The 12,058-nt window shown below is 35.2% G+C and overlaps 1 protein-coding gene across 7 annotated transcripts in view; it reads right to left on the bottom strand.

Annotated features, from left to right (window-relative positions):
• Nucleotides 1–211: 211 nt before the first annotated feature.
• STXBP5 (syntaxin binding protein 5) overlaps nt 212–12,058 on the bottom strand; it is a 155,148-nt gene continuing 143,301 nt past the window's right edge. For all 7 annotated transcript variants that reach the window (XM_081529909.1, XM_081529910.1, XM_081529908.1 and 4 more), the window contains 3 exons: nt 10,018–10,129; nt 3,813–4,033; nt 212–1,302 (listed from right to left, as the gene is read on the bottom strand). In XM_081529909.1, the coding sequence (XP_081386035.1) occupies nt 1,261–1,302; nt 3,813–4,033; nt 10,018–10,129 (375 nt within the window). In that variant the 3' untranslated portion in view covers nt 212–1,260. The remainder of the gene's footprint in view (nt 1,303–3,812; nt 4,034–10,017; nt 10,130–12,058) is intronic.

Raw genomic sequence — 12,058 nt, 5'->3', positions numbered from 1 at the left:
CGTATTTTCCTTTTCGGTTTTTCAAAACCTTGAAAGGACACGTACAGATTTATAGTATATTTCTACAGAAAATACTTTGTAGGTCAGACTAGACTCTTAGATAATTATTGACAATGGATGCTTTTGAGTTTTTCCATGCGATGGCATGTTGCACAAAGAGTTAATTGTCTCATCACCTGAGTGTACTGGAACCATTAGCAAATAGAGGGCATTTTTTTTTTTTTTAAAGGGAGCTGAATATTTTACTGAAATAATGAAACATTTTTTAAAGCAATTTTAATTAAACAATGCAAAGGTACATTGGGTTAAACATTTTATAAAAATTCAAGCAAAATTAAAAACTTGGCCGATTTCAACATCTCCACAAATTTAACCAGTAAGTATTTTGGTCAAATCCACCTTCAGCTGAATTAATGAGCACAATGACAAGAGACATTGAAGTATTCTCCTCAGCACAATGGAGGATTTTCTCACTTTCCACACTGCACAGTCACTACATGGAAACTCCCAGAATGATGAGCAGTTCAGTCATGCTCTACACTTTTCTTTTCAATGAAAAGTGATGTATCGCCTTGTTTTGCTTTTGACAAAATATGGACTAAACACAAGTATACGATAACAAGAATCCAAGAGTAGCTCATACACAAGTCAACTATGTGTATGTTTTTATTATTTAAAGCCCACCATTCAGCTTATCTGTCTAAAGATATGGTAACAAACAGTTTGTTTTTTGTTTTTTTTTTCACTAATGATACTGATGGCCAGTCAGTTGAAGGGAGGGAAAATCCAAGACAGCAGTTTATACTTCAGTCAATGACACAAACATAACTGTTTCAGCTTTGAGACTTCTGACTTACTGCCTCTCCCTCAAAGAGGTCAAACACTGATGGCAAATAGGACAGCACGGAATCTGTTGGCATATGAAAGTTTAATACAGGAATGATGCAGGAATAGTCCCTGCCACGTCTCCTCAAATCCCTCTGTTTCTTCATCTGGAGCGTGTGACCACCACTCTAATTCCCAAACTGTCAGCTCGTAGCTGGCCTGCACCATCTACTCCTCGTTGAGTGTGTGTGAGCACGCCTCAGTTAAAGCCACACGACTGAGGTAAGACAGGGCGTGATTGTGCTAGGAAAGAGCAGTATCCAGTGACAAACATCCCTTTCTTGTTAACTTTCCTAAAGTAAAATCAATAACACAAAAAAAGGAAAATTCTTTTTCCTTCTGGCTGACGTTGAACTTTAGCTGGGTTTCTGGTTTTCAGAACTGGTACCACTTCTTATCTTTGTATTTCAACATCATCTAAAGGGGAGAAAATAAGAAAAAAACATGTTTTAAAAATGCCAGAATAATAACATTTATAAACTGGTTTCTATAGTTTTCTAAAACATTAAATTATTCTGACGCATTCTCCAGTTTTTAATATTCAGTATTCATACTGAATGCAAGAAATAAGAACTGTTCTGTTTCAAGGAAAAAAAGAATATAACTATGAAGAACGAGCATAGAAGGTCCTCACATTTCTTAAAAGACATGATATAAGCAAATTTTAGCTCAGTGCATTCTTTGGTGACATAAGCTAAGAACTTAAAAAATAAGTAACTTTCAGATCTCTTAACTGAATTAAAAATAAAGCTTAAAGAACCTGGAGAAGGAAAGGCTGAAATTGGTACTGCTGCCATCTACAGTTTGCTGAGTAGCTGACTGAGCCATGCACTGTCTAACACACTTTCCCTGCGTGGATTCACTTGGTCCTCACAACAACTCTATGTCCCGGGCATTGTTAGTCTCCCTGTTTTACAAATGAAGCACCTAAGGCTTAAAGAGGTTAGCCAAGATAACACAGTGGTGAAACTGGGATTTGAACCCACGTAGCCTAATCCAAAATCCCATGATTTAACCAACTCAACGTACTGTATTTTTTATACTCTCAAATATGGCTGAGGAACATTTGGTAGAAGGGAAAAGCTAACAGCTAGGGATTGAGCTCTTGGCTAAATATTTAGACCATAGATACATTCTGAGGTTGACTGAAATGCCTTAGAGATCACAGTCAGGCTCAGAGTTATGTGAACATAAGTCTTGACTTAGATTTGAAGACACTAGCCTTTATCTGATGACACCACCCTTACGGCAGAAAGTGAAGAAAAACTAAAGAGCCTCTTGATGAAAGTGAAAGAGTGAAAAAGTTAGCTTAAAGCTCAACATTCAGGAAACTAAGATCATGGCATCCAGTCCCATCACTTCATGGCAAATAGATGGGGAAACAGTGGCTGACTTTATTTTTTTGGGGGCTCCAAAATCACTGCAGATGGTGACTGCAGCCATGAAACTAAAAGACGCTTACTCCTTGGAAGGAACGTTATGACCAACCTAGACAGCATATTAAAAAGCAGAGACATTACTTTGTTAACAAAGGTCCATCTAGTCAAGGCTATGGTTTTTCCAGTGGTCATGTATGGATGTGAGAGTTGGACTGTAAATAAAGCTGAGCGCCAAAGAATTGATGCTTTTGAACTGTGGTGTTGGAGAAGACTCTTAAGAGTCCCTTGGACTGCAAGGAGATCTAACCAGTCCATTTTAAAGGAGATCAGTCCTGGGTGTTCACTGGTAGGACTGATGTTGAAGCTGAAACTCCAATCCTTTGGCCACCTGATGCGAAGAGCTGACTCATTTGAAAAGACCCTTGTGCTGGGAAAGATTGAGGGCAGGAGGAAAAGGGGACGACAGAGGATGAGATGGTTGGATGGCATCACTGACTCAATGGACATGGGTTTGGGTGGACTCTGGGAGTTGGTGATGGACAGGGAGGCCTGGCGTGCTGCGGCTCACAGGGTGACAAAGAGTCGGACATGACTGAGTGACTGAACTGAACTGAGCCTTTATCTGAGATGTGTGGGCCTCATATAAGGACTCACAGATCTCTTTGAAAACCTGGAAAAATCTCTCTTAGGCCAAGTTACCTCTTTCATACATGCTAGCTGTCAACATTATTGAGCAAGGAAGAGATGACTTTTGCCCTAAAGTTTAAAGAAGAGCTATTACTGACAGACCGGGTACTCAAATGTAAAAACAACCTTAATATGGTGCCTTCAGGTAATAAAAGCAAAACGTCTTTGAGGGCTAGGCTAGGAACCAAATGTGAGAAGTAGCCCAGTATAAAGTATCAGGGAGTGGCAGACCTGTTAAGATGAGAAACATGTATTCCACTCCACCTATCAGACTTTAAGTTCAGTTTTTCAAGGGTGTTATTCTGGCTACAAAGTGTATTTGTAAGAGGGCCAATTAGGGCTCCCTTACTTCATAGACTCTGTTTCTAATCTCCACCACAGCTTCCTCATTCATCAAGATGAATTCACTGCAAAAATGCACATTACTCCTCTGCGTGAATTGGTCTACACACATTTAGTATCGTTTCACTGGATTAAGTCTACCTAAAGAATCAAGAGATAAATTATTATCTTTTCTAGGAGAAGTTAGTAGTAGAATCTGAGGAACTTAGGAAAATTAGCTTTGTTGTTTTTATTGTATTCCCTAAGGAACTACTGCAAAGCTACTGGTTTTGTTTAAAAAAAGCCTGAAGCGGGAGCAGGTTCCTTCAAAATTCATAAACTTCACTTAAGAGACCAAAGGCTATTGAGATATAGTCTTGTAATGGTTCCCTCTAGTGGCAAAATTTAGGAATTTGCAACCATACTGAGGATATGAGAAGAAACTTCATGTGTCGAAATACAACAGCTATAAAAATACAATGATTTCCACACTTGCTTTATCTAGGTTTTTTGGCTTAGGTATCTGTTTGACAGACATACCTCGTGAGCATGTTTAGAGAAAGAATCTGCACTGGATAACATAGCTGCAGTTCTTTCTTCCAGGTCACTGAGTTTCTGCCCTCTCTCGTCCAGTGCCAGCCTGGCTCGTGCGAGTTCACCGACAACTCCAGATGCCGCTCCTTTCACGCCTTCAATGCCACCAGGGCCAGGGATGTGCTGAGCCAGACTCCTTGAAGCCTTTCCTGAGGACGATTCTCCAACTGAACGATTTGATACATGAAAGAGTAACCCAGAAAATGAAAACTTTAATTAATATAAAATTCTACCTCCAGATAGCATTAAAACACACTTGACTGACAATATAATTGAAGTATTTATATACTTTACTTTGTAATTATTATGTTTTTTATTATGATTGTTTTAACAATTAACTTTTAGATACTTTTCAAATATACAGAAATACAACATACATTAATAAGTATTTCATTCTAGTTCATATAATAGAACTTGAGTAAAAAAAGTGACAATTATTTGTTGGGATGGATGATGGGTATACTGATACCACTTTAATAACAGTAAAAAATTACTCTTAAGTGTCCAAAAAATTAAAGATAAATTAAAGATATTTAAATTCAAAGACACAGATTTAAATATATGTATTTGTTTTATTCACTCTGTACTTTTCTCACACTTGAAATACTATGCTTTGGCTTAGAAGAAAAATGTAGAATTTATTCAGTATTTCTTTTCAGTCTCCAAAAGTTGTACATAACCATATCCCCCTTCCTTCTATTGCTTACCAAATAGATCTTTCTATTTCTTACCAAATAGATCTTTCTATTGCTTACCAAATAGATCTTTCTATTGCTTACCAAATAGATCACCTTTGTCTTCAACAGATTTCAGGAACTTATTGCTTCCTTTCCCTTTGTAACCTAGACCCTCATCACCTAACAACCTCATGACTGCAAATCTTAAAAATTCTGTTAAAAACTGACGTCGGATTGCCTCTTACTTTAGCATACATTCCTTTCTTTAGAAATATAATTCATACTATAAAATTTGCTCCTAAACAATTCGGTAACTTGGAAGCTTATTCAGAAGGTTGTACAACTACGATTGTACAACTACTAATTCTCAAGCATTTTCATTATTCAAAAACAAAACATCCAAACTGCATGATTATTAGCAGTCACTTTTCATTTGCCCCTCTTCTCAGCCCTTGGCAATCAATAATCTTCTCTGTCTCCATAAATTTTCCTATTATGAACATTTCACACAAATGATTCACATACTGTGTGGCCTTTGTGTCTGGCTTCTTTCACTTAATGTCAGGTGGCAGTACTTCATTCTTTTTAATAACTGAGTAATATTCTATTGTATGGATATGGATATATGACATTTTGTTTATCCATCAGTTGATGGACATTTGAGTTGTTGCCACTTTTTGGCTGTTATGAACAATGCTGCTATGAACATTTGTACAAGTTTTGGTGTGAACACATGTTTTCAATTCTCTTGGGTGTACAATTAGTTATGGAATTGTTGGGTCACATAACTTCATGTTTAACTTCCTGAGAAATCGCTGGAGTTTTCCAAAGAGGTTACACTATTTTATATTTCCACCAGTAACTTGTAAGGGTTCCAATTTCTTCATATTCTTGAGAAGATCATCTTTTTGATTACAACCATCCTAGTAAATGTGAAGTGGTATTTCATTGTGGTTTTGATTTGCATTTCTCTAATGACAAATGATATTTAGCATCTTTTCATGTGTTTATTGGCCACTTGTATGTTTTCTTTGGAGAAAAGTCTATTCAAACCTTTTGCCCATTTAAAATTGGACTATTTGGCTTTTTATTGTTGAGTAAGAATAAAAAAAAATTTAAGAATTTTTTTAACACTATGGTTATTAGACTCAAAGATATCATTATGCCTTCTGACTTCTAATTTTGATGAAATACAATTTATTGTTTTCTTTGGTTGGTTTTGATTTAGGTGTCATATCTGAGAAACCACTGCATAATCTAAGGTCACAAACATTTATACTTAGGTTTCCTTCTAAGAGTTGTATAGTTTTAGCTCTTACATTGAGGTCTTTGATCCATTTTGAGTTATTAATTTTTGTGTATGGTGTGAGTTGGATTCTTTTTGCATGTGGATATCCACTGTCCCAACACCATCTGTTAAAAGACCACTCTTTCACCATTGAAGTTTCTTGGCATCCATGTAGAAAGTCAATTGACCATAGGTGTATGGGCTTACTTCTGGACTCTCAACTCTTTTCCATTGGTCTGTGTATCCATCCTAATGCCTGTACCACACTATCTTGATTGATTCTTGATTTGTAATAACAGTGGAAATCAAAATGTGACTCATATCTTTTTTCTTTTCAAAAATTTGTGTGTGTGTGTGTGGCTAGTTTGAATCCTTTCCATTTCCATATGAGTCTTAGAAACAGCTTCTTTCTTTCTTCAAAAAACCGGTTTGGACTTTGACAGGGATTGTGTTGAATATATAGATCAACATGGGGAGTACTGCCATCTCAGCAATATTAAAATTTCGAATCCATGAACGTAAGATATTAATCCATTTATTTATGTCTTTAATTTCTTTAAATGATGTTTGAATTTTTTAGCATATTTTTTAGTGTATGTTCTAGTATTTCATCTTTTTGATGCTATTATAAATGAAACTCCTTTCTTAATTTAATTTTTGGTTTGTCCATTGCTAGTGTATAGAAAATCCCATGGATGGAGGAGCCTGGTAGGGTGCAGTCCATGGGGTCGTGAAGAGTCGGACATGACTGAGCAACTTCACTTTCACTTTTCACTTTCATGCATTGGAGAAGGAAATGGCAACTCACTCCAGTGTTCTTGCCTGGAGAATCCCAGGGACGGCAGAGCCTGGTGGGAAATCCTGAACATCTTCTGTTAAGATTTATTTCTATGTATATGCTTTTTAAATATTCTTGTAGTAGGTAGAATAATGGCACACTCAACCTCCAAAGATGACCACACTCTGATTCCTGGAACTTGTGAATATGTTACCTTATATGGGAAAAGGGGCTCTGCAGATGTGAATAAGTTAAAGACCTAAAGATAGATTAATTATACAGGTAAACTCTATGTCATCACATGTGTTCTTAAAGGCAAAGAGCCTTCCCCAGCTGTGGACAGAGAAATGCGCCTTCAGAAAAACAGAGATGCAACAAATTTGCTAGCTTTGAAGATCAAGGAAGGGATCAACAACAGGTTAAGAAATGTGAATGGACTCTCAAAGCTGAGAAAGGCAAGGTAAAGCCTCCAACAAGGAACACAGTCTTGGTCCTAACTTAACCTGTAACTCTGTAAGATAATAGAATTACTGTTGTTTTAAGTCACTAAGTTTGTGGTAATTTGTTATAGCAGCAATGGGAAACTAACACAAATAGCATTTTTTAAAATTCTACTGTTTATTGTTGTTAATATTATATGAATAAATTTTATTTTTGTATGCTGATTACATCCAGATAGCTTGCTGTTATTTCCAGTGATTTTGCTGTAGATTCTTCAGGCTTTCTAAATATGTCATCATATCAAACATTCACAAGTGATTATTTTGTTCTCCCTATTCTATTATTGTACCTTTTATTTGTTTTTAATTCCCTTTCCATACTCTCTAGAGACTTTAATACAACGTTGAATATATGCAGTAATAGAATTAAATTTCATACCTTAACTCAAAGGAAAAGTTTTAAGTATCTTTTAATATTCTTACAATTAGTGTGGTATTTGCTATAGAGTTTTGATAAGCATGGAGAAGGCAATGGCAACCCAAGCATTGTATGATTTGTAGCTATAACTTATCAAATTACTTTCTAAGAATCTTTATCATGAATGGATACTGAATTTTAACAGTATTTAACAATTTTAACTATAATTTTAACAGATCGTGTTTTGCATTTATTGTGCTGGTAGTACGATTTTTTCCCTTAATCTGTTAATTTTTTCCTTAATCTGTAAACTTAACTATGTAAGATTTTTTTTGATGTGGACCATTTTTTAAAGTCCTTATTGGATCTGTTACATATTGCTTCGGTTTTATGTTTTGGTGTTTGGCCTCGAGGCACATGGGATCTTAGCTCCCAACCAGGGACTGAACCTGCATGCCCTGCACTGAAGGCAGAGTCTTAACCACTGGTCCTACCCAAACCTGTAACTCTGTAAGAGAATAGAATTCCTGGGGAAATCCCCTCAATTAACTTTTTAAAAAATGACAAAAGAAATTTGAAGGCAGAAGGAGAAGGGGACAACAGAGGATAAGATGGTTGGATGGCATCACTGACTCGATGGACATGAGTTGGAGCAGGCTCCTGGAGTTGGTGATGGACAGGGAGGCCTGGGGTGCTGCAGTCCATGGGGTCACAAAGAGTCGAACACGACTGAGAGACTGCATTGAAAAATGACAAACCAGTTTTGAATTCCTGGAACAATGCATATTTGGTCTTGGCATATCATCTGCATTGTGATTAATCAAATCCTTTGAAATTTGATCTTTTAAAAAATCATCTAACATATGGTAAAGTTAAAAAAAAAAACCTAACTTTTTATCATGTAAGTTTCATACATATAGGAAAGTAAAAAAGAATTCTATAATTTCCCTACAAATAGAATATATTTTATGGACATTCTGTATGTTTGAAAATGTATACTCTTCAATGTTCTTCAGGTTTAAGTCCCATAATAAAAACAGTCTGTTTTTAATGTCTCCTATATCCTTGCTAACCTATTCTTTGTCTGCTGTTATATCTCAATCAATGAATATATTAGAAGTCCCCACTATGATTGAGAAATTGTCTCAGTCCATAACTTATTAAAAGGTACCTATCATTTTTCTCTAGCCAGTTTAAAGTTTTTCTGTTTTTGATATAACTTATTTTCATGTGACGTATCTAGTTGTGGATTTTAAAAAATATCTTCTTGGAATTCACTGGCTTCTTGAATGTGTGAATTGGAATCTGCTCGGTGCTGGGGGCATTAGCAGTTTGCAAAAATCTTAATTAAGGTTGATTGAAAGTTTTCTGGGTCATTCAGATCATCTCAAGCTGAGGTGAGCGTCTGTGTGTGTGCGTGTGTGTGTTTTTGTGTGTGAATGCACACATGCTAATTTACTTCTAGTTTACCTTTATTCTTAAGCTATGGCCCTTGGCCCTTGGGGTCCTTTCAAAGGGGAAGAGTTATTTATCAGGGTTGTCACCTTAGCCAATTCTGCGAGCCTACCTTGCTGGTCCTAAAACAGTTCAGAATTTCACTTTGCTGCTTTAGATTAGCAAAGTACTCCAGGGCAAAAGTGGCCTTAGGTTGCAATGCTTACCGCCTTTCCCATGTATACTGTCTTCATTATATCATTAGTTCATTGATGTTTATAAAAATTGAATTTTGTACAGCTTTATCAATTAATCTTGCTAAGAATGTTATTCTAAATTATCAGTCCCCCATGACTTGAAGAGCAGTCTTCATTTTTTAAGCAAATTAAAACTGACCAATCCTCATTACCCAGATGAATGAGCAATCATTAGGACAAATTTTTGAAATGAAACTGTACTACACTCTTACTTGCTAATATTTAATCTTACAGTTTTGCTAGTAAACGGAACAGAAAAGGAAAATTCTAGAATATCCTAATAAAAAAGAAAGAATAAAAGAAAATAAAAATTCAAGAACAGCTAATAGCTCCTATTTGAAAGAAGGGTAAAACATTCACTGATTTACTAGTTCATTCAAGGACCAATTCCCAATTTGTGTCAATTCTATGGAAGATAGTGGATGAACTAGACTTTACATTTTAAATAACCTTCTAAGTACAATGAGAGTAGTTCCAGAGGTTTTGTAAGATAAAATAAATGTTTACGTAAAAACTTTTTCAAAGTTAAGGTTATCAACTAAAGTCCATTACAGAATTAAAATAATAATGAAGATCATATTTAATGAAAGTTAGAAAATATTTTCAAATTACTCACTTAAAGCTTATTCCTTTTTAGCCTGAAGCCATTCTGATTTTGATTTCCTGAGGAAAATATATTCCCCTGATTTGAGTTAGAATATGGCAGAAAACAATTTTACGCATCTTGCTAAAAGATGGATCCATCAATTGTCGTGACAGAGAAAAAGGTGAACATAATTTATACATGTAAGAAAAATTTACATGGCTTGAATGTTTCTGTTTTATAGATATATTATCCAAATTAAATAAATCAACTTACATAGTTCTTCTCTATCAAGAGATTGCGCACCACCTCCAAACAAGCCTTTAAAGAATCCCCGGTTTGGTGCTTCAGGTGTTTCTACAGGAGTGAAGAGTTCACCCAACATTTCCTTTAAAATCAAAACAAATTGTAATTGTTAAAGTTTCAGGGACACTAAACTATAATCATAAAACCAGCACTGTAAACTCTTTAAAACTTATAACATTAGCTGTTGAGGTTTGCAATTAATGAGCACATTTCAAATGATCAGATCTAGAAAAATCTGACTTGGTCAAACAGTAAGCTATTAAGATTAACTTGACTAAGAGTAACTAGCTCTTTACTACTTGGCTAGATTACTTTCTTCACATTTTAAGCAAAGATGATTTAAGCTTAAACTGTAAGGAGATTCCAATCTTTATGATAAAGTGTTCACATAACTATAACTCTTATTATCAAGAATTGGTAACTGTATTAATAACTAGGTCTTCTTACATTAGAAAGGAAAATATATTAGCAAATTGAAAAGTCTAGTGTAATGATGATACACAGTCTTGGAATCCAAAATAGCTGAGTCAGAAAATTAGTAGTTTAGAAAGACACACATCTTTTTTCATGAACATATGCTGGGAACAGAATTATGCCAACATACACCTGGAATTCCAAAAATCTGGCTGAGAGATGGAAAGGCTTCTTTCTATATTGTCAGATTTTCCTGAAATTTTTGTCAATATTCTTCAGAGCACAAAAATGGAAAAGGTAAGTCAGCAGACAAGAAAAACTGATGACATTTTACTGACTTTGTAGATGAGACATAAAAGAGGGAAGAGAAGTTTCTATAAAAGAAGGATGGTAGCAATATTATTTACAAGGCAACTCTGGGAACTTTTAGAAGCAAAATAAAAGTATAGTGAGGCTTGGGATAGCATTTCTGCCCAGTAAAGAGAAGCAGCTATGATACAAACGACAAGTACACGATTGGTTCCAGGTAGTTCTGTCTGATATTACATTATAGTTGGAGCTAAAAATATGTATTTTTTAGAGTTTCTTTCTTAGGCCTGGGCGAAGCAAGTTAATAAAGGATGTCCCAAGATTTCACTTTTAGATATATCCATATTTCTTTTTTTCGCTTTTTGGTTGCACCTTTTGTTTTGTGGGATCTTGATTCCCCGACCAGGGATTGAGGCCAGGCCCTCAGCAGTGAGAGCATGGAGTCTTAACCACTGACCACCAGGGAATTCCCAGATACACCCATATTAATGTTGTCTCCCCAGCCAGATTATAAATGAAAGGAGATAATGTTAACACTATACAACACAGAGTTTCATTTATAAGGCTGAAATGGATTGAAGGCTTTACATTTAAATTTTCTTTCCTCTGGATTTCTACAAAGTGGAGTAAAACTAGAATGAAAAACTCCCTAGAGTCAATAAATCAAACTTGTTAAAATTCACCATAGAATATACTAATACTTTATTATTTAATTCAAATTTACATTTGCCTATATAACAAAGGTGATTTTAGACATATTTCCAATCTTTTTTATACAATGCTCTGCAGATTATAATTTAAACTGCATTTATTAAGTCGATACAACAAACTGCAAACAGCTACCATTTGAGTGTCTTTTATGTGAAAACAAGAGTAATAAGACATATATAGAGTCACAGCATAAAAATATGCCCTTTCAAACTGACCTCACTTTAGAATTGTGGTTTACTCTTCTTAATTTACTTAGCGTTTAATGTTCATGTAGTTTTATAAGTATAAAGTAGGATATTTAAAAATTCAGAGATTATAGTCGTAAATTAAGAGTCACTATAGTGTACTGGGATGAGTATAAATTGGAACCACACGGACCTGGGTTTGATTCTCACCTCTGCCTTTTACATGCAGAGGAATCTTAGGCAAATCAGTCTCTCAGAGAACTGGTTTCCTTAACTTTATAAAGAAGTAATATTAATACTTACACTCAGGAATGTTACCAGGATTAAAGATAATGAAGATTATCTTTAATGAATTAAAGATAACTCAAAATGTCAAGATTAGATACTCAGTG

Source organism: Giraffa tippelskirchi, chromosome 9, assembly GCF_054371585.1.
Source record: "Giraffa tippelskirchi isolate mGirTip1 chromosome 9, T2T-mGirTip1v1.2.pri, whole genome shotgun sequence".
In the NCBI taxonomy this organism is placed as follows: domain Eukaryota; kingdom Metazoa; phylum Chordata; class Mammalia; order Artiodactyla; family Giraffidae; genus Giraffa; species Giraffa tippelskirchi.
This window is presented reverse-complemented; position numbering and strand designations above follow the sequence as displayed.